Source organism: Vicia villosa, linkage group LG6 (assembly GCF_029867415.1).
Source record: "Vicia villosa cultivar HV-30 ecotype Madison, WI linkage group LG6, Vvil1.0, whole genome shotgun sequence".
NCBI lineage: Eukaryota > Viridiplantae > Streptophyta > Magnoliopsida > Fabales > Fabaceae > Vicia > Vicia villosa.
Window position 1 is genome coordinate 10,450,835 of NC_081185.1, and position 21,022 is coordinate 10,471,856.

At 32.6% G+C, this 21,022-nt stretch overlaps 3 protein-coding genes across 3 annotated transcripts; 2 read left to right on the forward strand and 1 right to left on the reverse strand.

Annotated features, from left to right (window-relative positions):
• Positions 1-1,819: 1,819 nt before the first annotated feature.
• Positions 1,820-3,954, reverse strand: LOC131608885 (isoflavone-7-O-methyltransferase 9-like). Its single transcript, XM_058880469.1, has 2 exons — positions 2,709-3,954; positions 1,820-2,499 (listed from the first exon to the last, which is right to left on the reverse strand). Exons 1-2 carry the CDS (start codon positions 3,570-3,572, stop codon positions 2,197-2,199), a joined length of 1,167 nt encoding a protein of 388 aa, XP_058736452.1. The 5' UTR covers positions 3,573-3,954; the 3' UTR covers positions 1,820-2,196.
• A 4,226-nt stretch (positions 3,955-8,180) lies between these two features.
• On the forward strand, positions 8,181-9,807 carry LOC131608883 (phenolic glucoside malonyltransferase 1-like). Its single transcript, XM_058880466.1, has one exon. The coding sequence runs from the start codon at positions 8,319-8,321 to the stop codon at positions 9,735-9,737; it is 1,419 nt and encodes a 472-aa protein (XP_058736449.1). The 5' UTR covers positions 8,181-8,318; the 3' UTR covers positions 9,738-9,807.
• Positions 9,808-16,804: 6,997 nt separating this feature from the next.
• LOC131608881 (phenolic glucoside malonyltransferase 1-like) lies at positions 16,805-19,892 on the forward strand. Its single transcript, XM_058880465.1, has one exon. It carries the CDS (start codon positions 16,843-16,845, stop codon positions 18,313-18,315), a length of 1,473 nt encoding a protein of 490 aa, XP_058736448.1. The 5' UTR covers positions 16,805-16,842; the 3' UTR covers positions 18,316-19,892.
• Positions 19,893-21,022: the final 1,130 nt, after the last annotated feature.

A 21,022-nucleotide genomic window follows, 5' to 3' on the forward strand; every position in this document is an offset into this window, starting at 1 on the left:
GGAAACTTGCGGGGTGAGTTTCACCTAGAAATATTTGAATATTTAATACTTGCAGGGTGGTTTTCACTTGGCAATTATTCTTCCAGTATGATTTTCGACCAGAGTCTTCCAACTTTTGAAATTCTCAAAAGTTTCATCCTTTGTCTTCTAGATGAATACCCATAATTTTCTAAAATAATCATCTACTATGGATAGAAAATACCCCGCTCTTGAATGTGATGGACACCTTACAGGCCCATAAAGATCAGCATGGATGTAATCAAGGGATCCATGTGTTCTTTGTTTTCCTTTGTTGAACTTCATTTTGCAAGATTTTCCAAGTACACATGGTTCACAAAACTTTAGCTTTTCAACTTTGTCTCCACCAAGCAGATTTTATTTTCCAAATTTGACCAAACCATTTTCACTGACATGACCCAATCTCATGTGCCAAATTTATGTCTTCGATAAAGGTTTCGTGAATGCAACATTTGTCGAACCACTTACAACTTCAACCTCAAGGGTATACAAACCCTGTTTCTTCACGCATCTCAAGACTTCCTTCGACCCCTTCGCGACTCTTAGGATAATTTTCTCTCCTTGAAAAACATATCTTTTCTTTTCGAATTCACCAAGAGAAATCAAATCTCTCTTCAAATTAGAAACATACCTGACTTCAGTCAAGAACCTTATTGACTCATCATGAAGCTTGAATCTCACAGATCCAACACCTGCAATCTTGCAAGATTTGTTGTTTCCAAGCATTACAGTTCCTCCATCTTGATCACATAATTCCTCTAACAAGTATTTGTTTGGAGTCATGTGCCAGGTGCAACTTGAATCCATGATCCACTCCTTACTTGAGTCATTGCTGGAAACCACAAGAACATCAGATGATTTGAAATCATCTTGAACAATTGTTGCATTGCCATTATCCTTACCTCCATGATCTTTCAAGAGTTCAGGGCACAACTTTCTTGTACGATCCTCCTTTCTTACAATGATAGCATCAAATACCAGATGCTTCGCCACTATAAGACTTATGTTGACCTTTTCCCTTCTTCTTGTCGAACTTACCCTCCTTTTGCAAGAATTTTCTCTTAACGACCAAGTCCTTAGAAAACAGAGATGATTGAACTTATTCAAAGGCCAGGGACTCCCTTCCATACAAGAGAGTTTCCTAGAAGTGAGCATGTGTTCGAGGCAAAGCGCACAACAGTAACAGCGTTTGAACTTCATCATCGATCATCACATCAATATTTTCAATTTCAAGAATCAGCTTGTTGAACATATCCAACTGCTCAGCCAACACTTTATCTTCAATCATCTTGAATGAATACAAAGCTTGCTTCAGGTGGAGTTGGTTTATCAGTGATTTGGTCATGTACAAACTTTCAAGTTTTACCCATAACTCTGATATTGTCGCCTCCTTTGATACCTATCAAAAAACCTTATCACCAAGGCTCTACAAAATAGCGTAGTGGGCTTTCTCTATCATGGCCGTCTTTTCTCTTTCCATTAACGCAACGTCCATATCCGTTGCCCCCTTTAACGCTTCCAAACAACCCTGCTGGACCAATAGGGATTTCATCTTCAAGCGCCACAGACTGAAATCGTTCACTCCGGTAAAATTTTCAATCTCATACTTTGTTTAAGGCATCTTCTTCATGCTCACCCCCACCAATTTGTTTTGAAAATGATGCCAAGAACAGAGTATAATAGGGAACACAATAGGAAGGCAAGAAGAACAACAAAATTTGTTATAACTATCATTCTTTACTTTCTGTATCAAACAAGATTACAAGTGTTACAAGAATAACAAATAACTCTCTCACCTTAAATTAGGATTTGTAGTATGCAATGATGAGAGACTTGTATGTTATTTATAATAAACCTAACATACTAATATAATGGGATTTTTCACAAATTACAAGCCAACTTAGAGTACCAGCTAATTTAAACAATTGGACATAACAAATAGGCTCAATTTGAAATACTAACAACCCTAGCATTTCGACACACATATACTAGAACACACTTCGACTACAGTATGTAGGTCTTCGACACATTCTCTGTTGAAACAGTAAGCTACTCTTCGACCCACTAGAGTTTGATCCAATTCTCAAATATACATAATTATAATTATTCAATTCTATTTTCTTAAACTATTTTTAAAACGAAAGTGTTTATTTAGTGCGTAATGAAGAACAACAATGTTTAAGGATAGATTTCAATAAGAGATAAAAATTCAGTTAAAGGAGATATCTTATAGTTTCGAAAGCCAGCTTCTATGAAGAGTTTCTTCCATTCTTCTTCATTTCTCTCTTTCCCATTAAAAACACATGCCATGTTAACATCCATAAGGAGCTTCATTTGAGTAAGGTTCTTCTCATCATTCTTTTCATTTATCACCATATCTATCACAATCAGTTTTCCTCTTTTTCCATCACTTGTAACAGCTTCTTTACATATTTTCAACATCTTTACGCAATCCTTATCACTCCAATTATGTAAAATCCACTATAGAATATAAAAAAAAACAAAAAATTAGACATTTCTTCAAGAAATTTATTAAGAAACTATCAAATTTATATTTATAACTATTGAATCAAGAATGAACGGTTTCAGACATGTCGCGGATCGAACGACTCAGACATGTCGGAACCGTTCAATCTTGTTTGATTCAATAATTATAAATGTAAATATGACCTTGGTGTAGTAAATCATACCTTAAGAAGAACAGCATCAGCATTAGGAATAGATATGAACATGTCACCAGCAACATAACTCAAATTCTTGGCGTCAGATAAATTCTCAACAACCTTTGGCCTATCAAAAACAATACATTTCAACATAGGAAATGTCTCACAAATAATCTTAGTTGTTGTTCCAGTTCCACCACCAACATCTACAATTGATTCCAATCCTTCAAACACAAAATTACAATCTCTCAAAACCATGTTTATCATTTTCGAATCACTAGCCATTGCCTCGTTAAACGATCTATTATAATCAGGGTTTTTATCAAGAAAATCCCAAAAACCAGATCCTAAAGTAACATCAAAGAGTGTAAGATCTTCCTCATAAATCCATATTTTCAGTTCATGATACGAACTCGAAAGCGTTGGATCAAGAATACACTCAACCATTGGAGCTAAACAAATGTCACTTCCTTTAACAAGAAGCTCTGAAGCAACAGTTAGAGCATAAGCTTCTTCTTCGTTTTCCAACTCTGGATTCGTTACAATCTCGAAGAGTCCATTGTGTGAAAGGTAACGCATGAGACGCTTCACGTTACCGGCTTTGGATGATGGAACTTGAAGAACTGAAACTAGGTTTGATAGAGTAATTGGTTGGCCATGATCATGGATAATATTTGGTATGTTCATTTCAACTGTCCATTTAAGAGACATGGAATCTATGAAAGCATATATGTGTTTGTATAAGAGAGTTTGTGCTTTGAAAATTTCACTTGGTTTTCTTCCATTGATTGATGATGCCATTCTTTTCCAAATGAATCTATGGTGTTTGTGTTTTCTTTTGTTATATATACAAAAAGAATTGAGAAGAGAACGGTGTGATTTTAGTGGCATTGAATATTCAAAGACTTTGTGGAGTGTACATTAAATCATATCATAAGAGATGTACATATGAATGATGTCCGTATGAACTTTCAACAAACAAACAAATTGTAAGTGTGAGTCACAATCACTTGAGAAATATTTTGCAATTCAAAACACGATGTTTAATGGCAGCCATAGAAAAACTGGTTTATTCAAATTAAATTACTAGAGACCACACATATTATAATTTGAGAAGTGTTGGGCATATGATGATAGGTGTGTGCCCGTGTGAAGACAAGGTTACAGCAACCTCATGAACTTTTCATAAACCATTGGGACAATGAATGAAAATCAGAGAGAAAGATGAAGTATGGAAGCAATCACATTCATGTTGTTAAAGTTAGTTACAACATGCACTTATGTACAAGAGTTAAACCCTAACGACCTCCGTCAAACTATATAATAGAAAGAAGGGTTAAATGACTTTTATTCTCAGTCATATAGACGTGTTTTGATTTACCCCTCTCTTAATTTTTTTTTAGGGTTATTACCATTTTAGGCCCATGCCATATAGGTCATTTCTGGTTTACCCCTGTAATTTTTTTTTTTTTTGAAAAACAACCTTGCCATTTCAAAATACTAAATTTTTAGCCCCTAAAGTCAAAATCCGCAGGAAAATCTGCAGGTTTCCTGCGGATTTTCTTTCGGATTTTCCTGCGGATTTTGACTTTAGGGGCTAAAAAGTTAGTATTTTGAAATGACAAGGTTGTTTTTCAAAAAAAAAATTTTACAGGGGGTAAACCAGAAATGACCTATATGGCAGGAGGGTAAAATAGTATTAACCCTTTTTTTTAAAGTAGACTTTAACAAATAAAGATTCTATCATTAAAGGTCCTGATCCATTTGTTTGACCAAGATTCTTAAAATCTTGCCTATGTGGACAAAACCAATGTGTTGCATGCGTATTTGTTGTACACGTGACATTTATTTATTTATTTTTTAAAATTTTAAAAACAAATTTTTTTTGAAATTTTTTTTAACTTGGTACGTGTAGGTTAAAATGGGATACTCCCATTAAATTTTGGGTTGAACAATATAGATGCACCATTTTAAAACTGAACAATATAATTAATTGCAAATCTGAACAATATAATTATTTTCAAATCATAAATAGTTACAATATAATTAATTACAAATCTGAATAATATAATTATTTTCAAATCTTAAATAGTTACAATATAATTATACAGAATATATTAATAATTAGTTACAACATAATTATACAGTATATACTATACATAGTTACATATAACTAGTTACAATATAATTATTTAAATAAGTTTAAAATAAAAAAATAATTTAATAACGTTAATATATAATTAAAAAATAACGTTAATATATTAATTGCACTTTATATAATTAAAAAAATATCGTTAATATATAAAATTAATATTAAATAATTTTTTTTATTAACTATAAGTATTATTTCATATTTAAATAAATTTATAAAATAAATAGTTTATGAAGTAGTAGTAATCAAATAAGTATTTTATAAAATAGCAGTAAACAAATAAATAATTTATCAAATAATGTATATGTAAAAAAAAGCAGTAAACAAATAAAATATTATAAGATAGTTTATGAAATATAGAATGCATTATGTAATTTATACTTTCAATTCAAAAAATAATCAACAAAAATTGTTTGTTCTAGTGGTAGCGCCTCTCCTTTTTAATGTAGAGGACACGGTTTCAAGTCCCATTGTTTATTAATGTTTATTATCATTTTAAATGCCACAGCTATATGTTTTTTAACCTACAAAATAAATAAAAAATGCCACGTGTACAGCAAATACACAGGCAACATATCATTTTTGTCCATGTAGGCAAGATTCTAAGAATTTTGGCCAAAAAATAGAACAGAGGCTTTAATGATGGAATCTTTATTTGTTAAGGTCTGCTTTAAAAAAAATTTAAGGGGGAGTAAACCAAAACACGCCTATATGACAGGGGGCAAAAGTCATTTAACCCTAGAATGTAACTAACTCAAGGTTAGTTGTAATACTATATGGTGAGACTACACTAAGCTAAGCTAAGGTGATCCAATATCAAAGTATAACATGATCCAATCAATGTTATAAGGTTAACTTACCGTGCAAGTCAACTCAGCAACTATCCTTCAACACCCTCCCTCAAGCTTAGCATGGTACAAGTCCAACATGTTAAGCTTGGAAATGAAGGAATTAAAGCTCTTGGGTGGCAAAAGTTTGGTAAATAAATCAGCAAGTTGTGCTCGAGACTTGATGGGTAACAACTTGAAAATTACTTAAAATGACTTGACACGCGCGAAATGGCAATCAATCTCCAAGTGTTTTATGCGTTCATGAAAAATAAGGTTTGTTGCAATATGGATGGCGTTTTGATCGTCACAATATAACACAGGTGGTTTGCTGCAATGAACTCATAAATACTGTCACAAATAGAGAAGTCAACTACGAAGGCTCTGACTTTCTCATTGCACAACGAGAATACGTAGGCACGTGGTCCTGACACCTTGGCGAGCTCACCTAACAAAAATAACGTTTAGCATAGCCCCCATCCTATAATCAAATATCAATGACCCAATACTTTTTTTCAAAATATTAAGATATAGGTGGATTTTACATCTACCATATCCTTGAATAATTAATGGATCGACTTGACATCTATCGTCGGTTATTTAAATTAAGATTCATTAAAACCCTAGCCTCTTTATGGTAGTCACCACCTTAAAATGTGTTTGCATTTCCATGTATAACCCAAAACAAAACTGGTATAAGGTATTACGATCCTAACTCGTATAGGCTTATATTTTTATGTCATTATTCATGGACCTTTAGGGGTCTATTTACGTCCATAATTACCCCTCCAAGCGTCTCAGTGCTTGTACTATGTGGCCTTCAACAGGCCACGTGGGTGGATTACTATCCAGTAATCCCATGCATGCTCACCACCATACTCTTTCAACATGTGTCGTCTGTCCTCCTGGTTTGATCAAACGTCCCTGAATTGACCCTAGGGGACCACACGATCACCGTCAAACGATGGTAGCATGCCAATGCACAATAATGCATTCTTTATCTATCATTGTCAAACTTCATCCAAGCTAGCTGATTTCCCGATACTCACGAACGAACTCAAAAGCTAAGGAGGAATTCAAGGAGTACAAGTCCTGTTGGAGATAGGAGGAAACCCTTCATTATACAAGCCTACACAACTCCTTAAATGAAACTGTCATTGGTACCCCCCATATCAAAAGCAATAATATCAACGAGAACAATGCCCTCACAGAGTAGGTATGCCCAAGAAAAGTTAAAGATCACTCCATACTCCCACAAAGTCCAAAAACTAAGAAGGTGTCTCCCAAGATTAGTGTATCAACAACGAAGTTCATCCCTATGATCTTTAGGCATTTATCAATTTCAAATTGTAATTTTCTTTGTTACTAAGTTGTATTTGGTGTAAACTTGTATTTGTGGAGAGTGATGTAAATAACTAAAATTTTGCTAACGTATGCTTTCAATGTAAAACCGAGCTGATGATGTAAGACATTGTTTCAAATCCTAAACAGTGGAGAAATAAGGAGATAATCCGTAGTCAACCCCTCGAGCTAGAAGTTGGAGTTTTATTCTATTTACTAAAAAGCCTCAATTTCAACCCGGGACAAGGTATATTTCAATTAATTCAATGGTGCATTCTATTCTCAGGAGAACTAGTCAATCTAAGAAAAAGGTTCAAGCACATCATTTTCCTCGCATTCATCAAAGATTGAGGAAACAATGAAGATAAAGCTCGCAACATATTCCTCATTACGTCATTCAAGATCAAGGAAGCAATAAAGACGAAGCTTACAACAATCAACATGGCAGTCACAAATGTTCAAAATCGAAAAACAAAAAGAAATTTAAGAAAGAAGAAAACCCGCTAATTCAAGTAAAAATCAAAAGAAACTTGACTTAGGCAAAATTTAGGCATCCCGATAGACCGCAAATTCAAAAAGAATTGCTTCATACAAAAATAAAGGATTGAAAAATAATAAATTGGAGAACAATCTCGTGACTTCCACCTCAATAATCATCAAGGCTTTTCATCAATACTCCTCATCAGTGTTTGGATCTTACTAATACTCTTCATTGGCGCTTGGATCTTTATGAATGTTTATATATATATATATATATATATATATATATATATATATATATATATATATATATATATATATATATATATATATATCCGAAATAATTTAATAGACCAAATATATCTGAAGTATATTTTTGATTTTTCGTCAAAGACCTTTAAAAAAACATAAGAGTGTACTAATAAATTCCCAAAACTCATTTGCTCCTATATCAATGGCCCCATCATGGAATCTTGTACTACAAGTCTTCCAAAGAAAAAAATAGCTTTCGTCACGTTGCATTAATTTGGAACATTCCCAATGAGATAACTTTCATAGACACCAAAATTGACCAAAACTAGAAACGTATATAACTTTGCTTTCGTCACCTAACAATTTCCAAATTAGTTTTATTCCACTTGCATTCATATAGAATTTTCCACCTCAAAATTCAACGTAGAAAAAAAAACACTTCTAATTTCTTTACCTTTTCTAAACGGTTCTCTTAGAACCACACACCGTTGGTCTTCTAGATTGTGTTCATCTTATTCATTTTTCTTATATTAAAGCTACATATCTAAGAAATTATATACTCAAACAACACATACACTTCTTCACATGATGTCTCCCAACAAAAACAACATTAAAATCCACGAACACTTCAAAGTTGTTCCTCCATCATCCTCAACCCAAACAACAACAACAATCCCTCTCACTTACTTTGACATATTTTGGCTAAGGTTCCATCCAGTAGAACGTGTTTTCTTTTACACCCTCCCAAATTCACAATCACACCCCTCTTCTTTCTTCCAAAAGCTTGTTCCAATTCTCAAATCTTCACTTTCTTTAACCCTCCAACACTTTCCTCCTTTAGCCGGTAAAATCATTTGGCCTTCGGATTCTTCAAAACCATTCATCAAATTCAATCCCGACGAAGACGACGGAGTTTCATTACTAATTGCAGAATCTGATTTAAATTTCAACAATCTCGTTGAAAACTCACCACAAGAAGCTTCGTTATCTCGTTCGCTTATACCCTATCTAGAATCAACAGAATCTTTTGCTTCTGTTGTCTCAATTCAAATAACCCTTTTTCCAAATAATGGTTTTTCCATTGGTATCAGCACACACCATGCAGTTCTTGACGGAAAATCTTCAACCATGTTCATCAAAGCATGGGCTTATCTATGCAAAAAAATCATCGAAACCGAAGACGAATCACCAACTTTGTTACCAGATTTAGAGCCTCTATTCAACAGAGAAATCATCAAAGACCCGAATCAACTTGCTGCAAAATTCACAGAACACATGAATGAGATGGCAACAAAGATGTTCCCAAATGAAAAACCAAACCATCGAAACCTAAAGATATTACCTTTCGAACCTAAACTCGAAGACTCTCTTCGCGCTACGTTCAAGCTCACACGCGATGATCTGGATATAATCAAGCAAAGGGTGTTATCGAAATGGGAAATATTCGAAACAAATGCATCAAAGCCACAAACCCTATCCTCTTTTATTCTCACTTGTTGTTATTCACTAGTTTGCATTGCAAAAGCTATTCATGAAGTGGAAAAAGAGAAAGAGAAGTTTGGTTTTATTTTCTCAGTAGATTGTAGAGCAAGGTTAGAGCCACCAATACCAAGTAACTATTTTGGAAACTGTGTTTGGGGGATCATCATTGATTCACAACCGTTGGATTTTATAAAAGAAGATGGTGACTTTTTGGTTGCTAAGTGCATGCATGAGAGAATAAAGATGATAAATAAGAATATGTTTGGTAAATTTGGTCCTATGATGAATCAAGGGATTGAAGTGATTGCATTGGCGGGGTCTAATAGATTTGGTGTTTATGAGATTGATTTTGGTTGGGGGAGGCCGGAGAAGGTGGAGATAGTGTCGATTGATAGAGGTTTGACTATTGGTTTGGCAGAGAGTAGAGATGGGAATGGTGGAGTTGAAGTTGGAGTAGTTCTTAAGAAAGATGTGATGGATCACTTTAGGGATTTGTTTGTTGAAGGACTATGTAGGAGTTAGATTAGAAGAAGTTTTTGACTATAGTGATTAAGTAAGGTCTTGATATGAATACATTTCAAGTTTGTCTTTTTGAATAAGTTTGATTTTTTAGCAAGAAAAATAATAGAGCAAAAGTTAGAAAAGATAAATGTTAGATTTTAATTAATTTGGCATCTTAAATTTCTCACCTAACATTACAATCTTTATCATTTATTAAAAGATGAAAATAAAAAGAATATAACTTGGGGGATTAAGTCAAAGCCTAAGGGGAAAGAACAATCCCCTCATTAATAGGCCTTTTCGTGTAAATTTAATTGTCATATAACATTATGAGGAATGTGCTTCAACAATGATAAGAATTCAAAGCAAGCTATTGATTTGTAGCTAATTAGCACATTGATTCTCCTTCATGAAATATAAGGCATATCATCTAAGATGGAGAGTCAAACAGATTTGCCATCTATTTTGTTGAGTTTGTCTAGTAGATAATGAAATATAGGGCAATTCATGAAACAGACAGTACGATTTAGATGTAACTCTAGATCATTAGTATCTTTATATACGTTTCTAACACTGAAACCTTAATTGGTATATTTTTGAACGAATTAATAAGACATAACAATAACTACTCTATAGTCGCACGTAGGCAATTTGGTCGATTTGTGTGAACAAATTTTTGTGTGTTTCTCTCTACTCTTATTTGTATTCACATTATGTATTTAGGTCATTTCAATGAATGTGTGACTATGGAACTACATAAGAGGAATTTTCTTGAGGGTATTCATATTTGCACAATTGGATTGTGCAAGTATTGTGTTATTGGGAAATAGTGTATAGTTCGTTTTAAAACCGAGAAACGCAAGACCAAGGGAATCTCAAACTAGGTTTATTATGATTTCAGGAGGCCTACAAAATAGCTTATGTTTGAGGTTTTAGGTACTTTTGACATTTTTTAATGATTTTTCTCGTAAGGTCTGAGTTTATTTCATGAAATATAAATATAAAGTCTTTGCCAAGTTCAAACTGTGGAAGGTAAAAGTTAAGAACCTGACATAGAGAAAAATAAAGTATTTATGGCATGATAATGGAAATGAATACACTAACAAGAAGTTCATGCATTTCTGTTAGGAGAATGGAATCTAGATGCAATTTTTTGAGGAAGACACCACAACATAATGGTGTTGTAAAGAGGATGAATAGGACTCTGACGGATAAGGCAAAGTGCCTTCGGTTGAATGTTGGTCTTTCAAAATATTTTTGGGCAATAGCATTCAATATGGCATGTTATCTAGTCAACAGGTCACCACAAGCTTCATTGGATGGAAAAGTTGTAAAGGAGGTGTAGACAAGTAAACCTATTGATCTGAGTAATTTGAAGATATTTGAGCGTCCAACACATTTGCATATTTCTAGTGAAAATATGTCTAAACTTGACCCCAAGTCAAAACAATGCATCTTTATTAGCAATAATAAAAGTGTGAATGGGTACAACTTGTGTGATCTGTTAAGAGGAAGGTGGTTATCAGCACAAATGTTTTATTTCATGATAAGTCAAAGATGAAACAGTCAAATATGACAGTTTTACCATATATTAAGTTAGAAAATTCCATTCATGACAAGATTCAAGTGGACATTGAGGAGCCACTAGTAGTCCAAGGAAGATTGGAGCCAAATAGTGCAATGAACCACGCTCCGATTTAGGTGGAGTGTAAGATTTAGGTGGAGTACAAGACTATATACTTGTACGTGATATGGAGCCTTGTCGTATTACACCGCCAATGAGATATGGTTATGAAGACTTAACTGTATATGCTTTTCTTACAAGTTCAGGGTAGATTTCCACTTTTCGAAAGGCTATGGCTAGTCAGGAGAGAGATAAGTGGATGGATGCTATGGTGGAGGAGATGAAGTCCTTGTAAAAGAATGAGACATGTGATCTCGTTCAGTTTCCACGAAGAAAAAGTGTTATTGGTTGCAAGTGGTTGTACATGAAAAAGTCAGCTGCAACAGAAAAAGAATGGGAAAAGTTCAAGGCTCACCTAGTTGCAAGGGGGTATTCACAATAGAAGGGGATTCATTATTATGAGATTTTTCTTCTGGTTGTTAGACACACTTCTATCAGCGAAGTATTGGCCTTGGTAGCTATCAGGGATATGCATTTAGAGCAGCTGGATGTGAAAACAACTTTCCTCCATGGTAATATGGAGATACAAAATCTACATGGAGAAGCTAGAGGATTTCAGTGATATTGGACATGGCATACTTGTTTGCAAATTGAAGAGGTCTTTGTATGGCTTGAAGCAGTCTCCACAAATGTTGTACAAGCGCTTTGATTCATACATGCTCTAGATTGAGTATACAAGGTGTGATTATGGTTATTGTGTTTATGCGAGGAGCCTTTGTGATGGCTCTTTTATTTTCCTGTTACGAAATATTTTGTATATGTTATTGCTGCCAACCATTTTCATGATGTAAATGAGTTGAACACCAAGTTAGGTAAGGAGTTTGATATGAAGGATATTGGTGTTGCAAAGAATATTGTTGGAATATAATGAAAAATCATAGGGGGAGGGGAGCTAATAAATTATATTTGTCTCCGAAAAGCTATGTTGATGGTGTTTTTATCATATTTGACATGAGTAAAGAAAAGCTTGTGAGTACTCCATTGGCGAATCATTTTAAATTGTCTTTGGAATAATGTTTGAAGACAAACATATATTAATTTTGAAGGTTCACACTTTAGAAAACGCAGCTGATACTTTGACCAAGCCAGTCACTAATGACAAGTTCAAACATTGTTTGGATTTGTTACATGTTTCTGTGTGTTAAGCATGAGCTACACACTAACAATTGCTAGGATATGGCATTATGCAGTTACTCTTCATAAGAGTTTGATATTCGTCAAGGTGGAAATTATTGAGTTTTCCTCATAGATAATGTCAAGTGAGTTAGGGGTATTACTGTAATATGGATCATTATTATCCATATGTATGCTTGTAACAACGAAACCATGATTGGTGTAACTCAAAATGAATCAATAAGACGAAACTATAGCTGTTTTATAGTCGCAGTCATAGGCAATTCCTTGTGGTTGAGGTTGGAAAAAAAAATTCACCAGCATGAAAAATATCTATTCTGAGGTTGTTTCTGATGAAATTCTTCAAGTTTTAATAGACAAAGACATTAAATAAGCCACAATTTTCAAATGGCATTAGATTCTTTCGAGCATTATCTTTGTTGAACCTGTTTTCATTCTCTTGCAACTGAGCGTTGTTGGAGAAGTACGTAGGAGAAGAGGTACTTCCAAAAGTTCTTACTCTATTTGGATCCATTAGTGATGATGATAAGGAATACAAGAGTAGTACTAAAAAATACTAAGAAAATCAACGATACAAGAAAGGTAGAAATCTAAAAAAAAAAAGAAGGAACATTTAAGAAGGGATGGGTGAAAAAGAAATCGATTTACCCTTTTTTATAAACTTATTATAGTCTATTGAATAAGACATTAATTAATTAGGAATTTCTTATGATTGATTCTAATTGATTGATTGATTACGAGAATGCCTCTAGGGTCTTTTGATTGAATAATCCTTTATGGTTAATCAATTAAATTGTGCAAAATTTTAATTTCAAAATGCCTAGTCGATTAGCCTATTAAGTTTAGTCGATTAGTTTCTACTTTTTCAACTTTCTTGGTCTGTATGGGCCTGAATGACTATGAATTGCTTTCTACACCCCTTTTTGATTTTCTTCTCTATCATGTGTTCACCTCAAAAACCCAAGATTCTTTAGAGATTCTCCCCCTTTGAAGAAAAAGGGACAAGCTTGACAAAATTTCATCTCATTAAATCGCTTTAAATGAGAGGTGTTCAAAAAAATTATTCTTTCTTGAGAGAGATATCTCTTAAGAATATTTTCTTACTAATAAGTCTTTCAAAAGACTTCCTTAACCATCAAGACCATCAAAGCAATCTTTCTTTGGTGAAATTTTTGGATTCATGCTTTGAACAAGTTTTATTTTATGTTTATTTAAGCCTTTAAAGGTGAAAATCATTTTTGTTGTCATCTTATTCATAAGTAGCTTTGCAGCACACATGTTCCTCTTGATCTTTCATTGATCTTATTGAAGATGAATCCTTAAAAAAAACTGGATGATGATTCCTTAGAGGATATTTCATACACATTAACAACTCTTTCAAAAGATGTTTCCGGGTGTTTGTTTTTTCACTATGTAGCTTTGAAGATTAAGATAATAAATATTATTCAATTTTTTTTAGTTATTTTTTTTTATCTTTTATTAAATGAAGTAATTCTTCAAATTTCTAGATGATTTTGTTCTTCTTGGATTTTTTTCTTCTTAAACTCATTACAAACCTTTATATCTTTCAAACCAAGAGACTCCAAACACAAGAGAAAAAATAAATATTGTTGGTTGAAAATGGTGCTTAATTATAAAAATTTGGTTTATTAAAATATTTAACTTAAATTTATAAAATAAACAGATAATAATTAAGTGATTATAAGAGAAATAATAACGATTAGATGGAGAGAGAAAAATAGATCGTAAAGAAAATAAAGTGGTGGAAATTTGAGATGTAAGGGAAAGAGAACAATGACGGTTGATTTATATAGGTTCAATCTAACCACTTGGCCAACTTTTATCCTAAAGAGTCAGCTTTTCAAAGTTCCACTAGAGATGTGAGTTTTTTACAAGTTATGCTCACCAACCTTCTTACAATTAAAAGAAGATTTTAATTGGCTAATATCACAAACCTAACGAAAGATTTGAACAAGCTAATCTCCAAACCAAACAAATTTCAAATTATTTTAACAGACTAATCTCCAAACTAAACAAGAAATTTTACCTGTGAACTTCAGAACCAAAAAGAAATTTTAACTGGCTATTCTAAAAACAACAAACCACAATTTATCATATAGATATTATTGATATTTTTAACTCACTCTACACTAAGGTGTCTTTGCTAAGAAAATAAAAATGAAGAAGAAAAGAGTAGAAAGTGAAAAAGAATGATATTAAGTTCCAATTTTGGTGTAAAATAGAATTTCTCTTCCCTCTATTTATAACAAAAGAATTGGCTCAAAAGTAAATGATATGTGTGCAAATTTAATGTTCTAATATATATATATATATATATATATATATATATATATATATATATATATATATATATATATATATATATATATATATATATATATATATATATATATATATATATATATATATATATATATATATATATATATATATATATATACCATGAAATAGAGTGTCACTTTTTTTTCCAACTTTGAGGGATTTTTAAACACTCCTCAAAATAATCGCCGCAATCAAACTCAATTTTTATAGTGATTTTTTGGTTGAAAAAAAAAAAGTGGCATTCTCTATTGCATGGTATATATATTAAAATATTAAATTTGCACATGGATCATTTACTTTTTGAGTCAATAATATAAAATTTTGTAATAAAGTTTTTTTTTGTTAGCCTAAAATTTGTGAGATATTTAAGACCTTATTATAAAATTTTATTTTGTGTTAACAAGCTTATTTAGATTAAATTAATTAGGTTATGTTGTTTTTAGCTTAGTTAGTATGGAGCGCACTAGGTGCTCTCTTTTATGAGTTTTATGTGTTTGTAACTTATGAAGAAAAATTCTAGTGACAAATTCTGCCACGCTAAAGATGATTCATTAATACAACCTAATTCTCAACTAGTCTTAGAGCCATAAGATGTTGTAAGGAGTGAATGGTCTAAATATTAGGGCAAATGTGACATGAGCTTGAAGATGAAAACACTAGTCAAGTTGGAAAAATGAATTGATAAGAACAAACACTACAAGAAAAAATTTGGGAGGAAACCCTAAAATTTGGGAGGATATAAAAAGACCACCTTGAAGAAATAAGAGGATGTTCCGAAGTTGAAACTTGAGAAATAATTAAGAAAAACTACTTCTCGTTTGAAGAAGAATTTTGAACCAGAAGTGAAGAGAATCTTTCCTCCTTCCTTTTTGAAGTAGTATTAAGCTATCTAGTGTGACAAAATTCGCCTCTTGCTGATTAAAGATTGCAACAAGTAGAAGTGTTACACCAATATTATCATTTACTTTTCATTAACTTTAGACTTGTGTTGTTGTATTTCTCCTGTCCAGCATGAGCTAAACTCTTTATGATGAGCAATGGAAAGATTAATGAAAATTAGTATTTTGTGTTCGATTGTGTGATTGTTAGTGATGCATTTTATCATGTGAAATACTGCTATAATTCTGTTTCTTTTCTTGATCACTTTAGAAATAGGTAAAAGTTGGTTAATGATTGAGAGACCTATTAACTAGTGTAACTCATGGAGTCATGGTAAATATAGTTAAAAATAGTAGGATAGACATATCCACTAGATTAGTCACTTATGACTATAACCATAAGGATAGTAAGAAGTTATACAAGATGCGCTTTAATGTTATTTTGCAACTTAGAGATTTATTCCCCTACCTTAATGCATATGCTTTGATGTTGATGTTGTAGACGGAGACAATTACATCACTTTCTTTTTTGTTGTTGTTATTGAGAGTCATCAGCATTTTACCCGTTATATTATAGTTGTAATTCTTGCAGCTCATTTGTACTTTTCTGTTAATATTTTATGTTAATAAATAAGTAAATTCTAACAACTAAAACCAAGACTGGTATTCCAATAGTTGTGTGTTTTGAACTTGCTACTGAAACTAATAATTGAGTTAGTCCTTTAATATTTAATTTTTTACACACTTAATTTGACTAACTCTCACATAAAAGACTTCAAGAATCAAAATCAGATTCTTTCTGACGAGGCATGTTCTCATCTAATCTATTCAAAAACATTATTGAAAATTTAATATTAAGATGCCATAATATTATAATCTCAACAAAGTAATCAACTTTTCAACACTTTAACATCATATATATATATATATATATATATATATATATATATATATATATATATATATATATATATATATATATATATATATATATATATATATATATATATATATATATATATATATATATATATATATATATATACAACAAAATCAATTACTATAAGCAAGCAAAATTCACATAAAAATGGCTTCTCTGGAAAATCACATAAAAATCCATGAACACTGCAAAGTTTCACCACCATTTGCATCTCAACACTCTCTCCCTCTCACATTCTTTGATTTATTTTGGCTAAGATTTCACCCGGTCGAACGTATCTTCTTCTACACCCTCCCGAATTCGCAATCACACCCTTCTTTTTTCTTTCAAACAATTGTTCCAAATCTCAAATCATCACTCTCTTTAACTCTCCAACACTTTCTCCCTTTGGCCGGTAAAATCGTCTGGCCTTCTGATTCTCCAAAACCATTCGTCCAATTCAATCCCGATGAGGACGGAGTTTCCTTGACCATAGCACATTGTGATGAACATGAACATGATGATGATGATCATAGAGTTTTCAATAAACTCTTGGAGTACAATTCACCTCAGGAAGTGTCTTTGTCTCGATATTTCGTACCTCACTTGGATTCAACAGATTCTTTTGCTTCAATTATCTCAATTCAAGTAACCTTTTTTCCAAAAAGTGGTTTTTCCATTGGAATAAGTAGTCACCATGCTGTTCTTGATGGAAAATCTTCAACCATGTTTATCAAAGCTTGGGCTTCAACATGTAAATCTCTTGAAGAAACACAATCTTCACCAAGTTTAAAGCCTTCATTGGAACCATTTTTCGGAAGGGAAGTAATCAATGATCCAAATGATCTTGAAAGTTTGTTTATAAATATTTGGCATGAAATCTCCTACAAAATTGATCCTAATAATAGCACAAAACAAAGAAGCTTGCAGATTATGCTAAAGTCAACAGCATCTCAACATAACTTGGTTCGAGCGACGTTTGAACTCAAACGCGTAGATTTGGAGAAATTAAACAAAAGGGTGTTGTCCAAATGGAACATTGTGGAAAAAGAACCAAAAATGGAAACTTCAAAGCCTAAGAAATTGTCAACTTTTGTTCTTACATGTGCTTATGTGTTTGTGTGCATTGCAAAAGCAAATCAACAAGCAAAGAAGGACAAAGAAGAGAAATTTGCTTGTGGATTCAGTGTGGATTGTAGGGCTAGATTAGATCCTCCAATAGCTCAAAACTACTTTGGAAATTGTGTAAATACACATATAGTAGAAACTGAATATGAGAATTTTACACATGAAGATGGATTGGTGATTGTTGCTAAGAAGATTTATGGTAAAATAAAAAAGATGGATGAGGGAGTTCTTGAAGGGATGGAGACATTGATTTACAGATTAATGGCTATGAAGAGAGAAGGAATACAGACACTAGGAGTTGCTGGTTCAACAAGGCTTGGAGTTTATGAGATTGATTTTGGTTTTGGAAGGCCTGAGAAAGTGGAGATTGCTTCAATTGATAGAGGATTGACAATTGGGTTGGCAGAAAGTAAGGATTTGAAAGGTGGTGTTGAAGTTGGACTTGTTCTTGATAAACATGTGATGGGTGAGTTTCATTCTCTTTTTCATGAAGGATTGTGGTTTGAGGAGTAGGATTTGATTTAGTTATTGATCTTGATTTTGAATATGTCCTATCAAAATATTTGATAAATATTATTTAAAGTTGTGTTGAAATATTGAAGCTTAATTAGTTCATATTGCATATTGAAACTTCTTTTCTGTTTTGGTAACTCTTCAAAAGTTAGTTAGATTAGTTTCCTTAATTAGAAAGTAGTTTGTTAGAGGTGGTTTACCTAGTTGGAGTTAGTTAGTTTAGTTGATATCATCTTTTCATGTTATATATTGTTCTTGTATCATTCGAAGGTTTGAGCTTTAACTTATTAACATGGTATCACACACCTTCATCGATCTACCTACATTCTTCCATCTTTGATCCACTCTTTTCTTTCTTCTTCCACCACCTTATTTGGTCCACCGGATTCACACACTGATCAAAGCAGTCTCTATTATGTTCATCTTAGTGATAGACCTTTTTCGATTAAAGTAACACATGTTCTTGAATGTTTCAATTATCATTTATGGGAGAGATCTATGTGCATGGCTCTTTGTGGTAAAATGTTGCTCGAATTTGTAAACGGATCCATACCAGTTTTAGTTGATGATTTTGATCCCTCTTTCCACGCATGGAATAGGTGTAATATGCTTGTTCATTCTTGGTTACTTAATTATGTTTCTGAATCAATTGCACAATCTATTGTTTTTATGGAAAATTTCATTGATGTTTGTAATGATCTAAAGGAAATGTTAACTAAAGGTGATCTTGTTTGAATTTCTGAATTACTATAGGAGATTTATGTTTTAAAGCAATATTCTAAAACTGTTATTGAATTTTATTCTAAATTGAAAGTTCTTTAGGAAGAATTGAAAATCTATATGCCAATTCCTAGTTGCACGTGCAAGATTAGATGTTCATGCATGTGAAGCTATGAGACAAGCAATAAAAAATCGTAGCTTTTTTCATGTTATTCGATTTTTGACTGACCATAATGATAACTTTGTTTTGGTCAAATAAGAAATTTTGCTTATGGATCCCTAACCTAACATGAACAAAATCTTCTATATGGTTCTTCAATATGAGAGGCGAGTTAATTCTGCATCTGTTGAAGATTCTCAAGCATTCATCAATGCTATGGGATTTAAGAAACCTAATCCCAATCATGGAAATTCAACCTTTCCATACAATACTTATAAGTCCAAGATTTGCACTCGTTGAGGTAGCATTGGCCATACAATTGAAGTTTGTCATCACAAACTTAAATTTCCACCACATTTTGGTAAAGCCTCCATGGCTAACAATACTACCACAAATGATGCTGATGATGATGGTATAACTTCCCCATCCTTATATATTAACAACGGTTCTTCTCCAATTACTCAAGACAAATTTGAGAAACTAGTGAATCTGCTTTAGAATTCATCCCTTAATCAAGGTATTATACCTATAGTTTCTAAACAAGTTGGCTCATCTTCATTCACATTTCATTCACCTTTGCATGACAAATGTAAACCTCATTATTTGTCTTATAAATGTTGTTCTTTAGACTCTTGATTCATAGATTCCGGAGCTAGTGATCACATCTGCTCCTCCATTTCTTGGTGTCACTCATGTATCTTATGATACATTAAAGTAGATGTGTGATCTCACTCTTGAAGATTTTAAGCAAGAGAATTGAGTATTGTTCTTGATCAAAGCTTTAAGCAAGATTAACTATTGTTCTTAGTTGAAGTTTTGTAGAAAGACTAAGTATTGTTTATTTGAAAGTGTAATCTTTATATTTGGTTCCTCTGCTTACGGATTGTGTAACTATGTGCGGTGATTGGGAGTGAGATGTCGACTTCTCACATCTAGATGTTAATTTCTACGTAGAAGTTGCACTGGATAGTGATTAGGAGATAAGTTGTAAACTGGGACTATTTAAACTTTGAACTAGTAATACTAATAGTGAATTTCCTTATTGGCTTGGTAGCCCCTATATTAGGCGTTGTTGTATTGAAATGGGTTCACAATTTATTGAGTTATTTATTATTCTACATTTATTTTTCAGTTTTGATAAGTGTGTTGTAAATTAGTAGATGTTATAACATATGTCTTGACATTGTGTGTTGTTAGGACTTCTGTCTATACATTTGTTGTCTAAGTGCCAGAATTTCAATTGGCGCCAGAGTAGGCACCTTATTTTATTTATTGGATGAGATCCAAGGAGAATACTTTCTATAACTATGGATAAAGAAGGAGGATACAACAACAAACCATCTATGTTGGATGGTTCTAATTATAACTGGTAGAAAGTCTGAATAGTGGCTTTTTTGAAATGCATGGATAGAAAAGCTTGGAAAGTTGTCTTAAAAGGATGAGAGCATCCTATTAATAAATACAAATAAGGGAATATGTCCTTAAAACCTGAAGAAGATTGGTCTGATGAGGATGACAAATCTTCTCTTGGAATCTTAAATGCTCTATTCAACAGAGTAGACAAGAATGTTTTTAGGTTGATCAACACATGTACTATATCTAATGATGCTTGGGAAATACTCAAGATAACCTATGAAGTCACATCCAAAGTAAATATGTCTGGGCTTCAGCTTCTCACTTCCAAGTTTGAAAATATGAAGATGAATGATGATGAGACTATCCAGCAATATCATATAAAGATTCTTGAAATTAAAAATGGATCTAGTGCCTTAGGAGGGAAAATGTCAGAAGAAAAACTTGTAATAATAATTCTTAGGTCTCTACCTA

What these genes read in the sequence shown, in the direction of transcription:
- LOC131608885 (XM_058880469.1), bottom strand. Translation starts at nt 3,572, where the DNA reads ATGCCACTAAAATCACACCGTTCTCTTCTCAATTCTTTTTGTATATAT. An exon ending in CTGATGCTGTTCTTCTTAAG is followed by an intron (nt 2,500 to 2,708) that starts GTATGATTTACT and finishes TATATTCTATAG; the next exon opens with TGGATTTTACATAATTGGAG.
- LOC131608883 (XM_058880466.1), top strand. Translation starts at nt 8,319, where the DNA reads ATGATGTCTCCCAACAAAAACAACATTAAAATCCACGAACACTTCAAA.
- LOC131608881 (XM_058880465.1), top strand. Translation starts at nt 16,843, where the DNA reads ATGGCTTCTCTGGAAAATCACATAAAAATCCATGAACACTGCAAAGTT.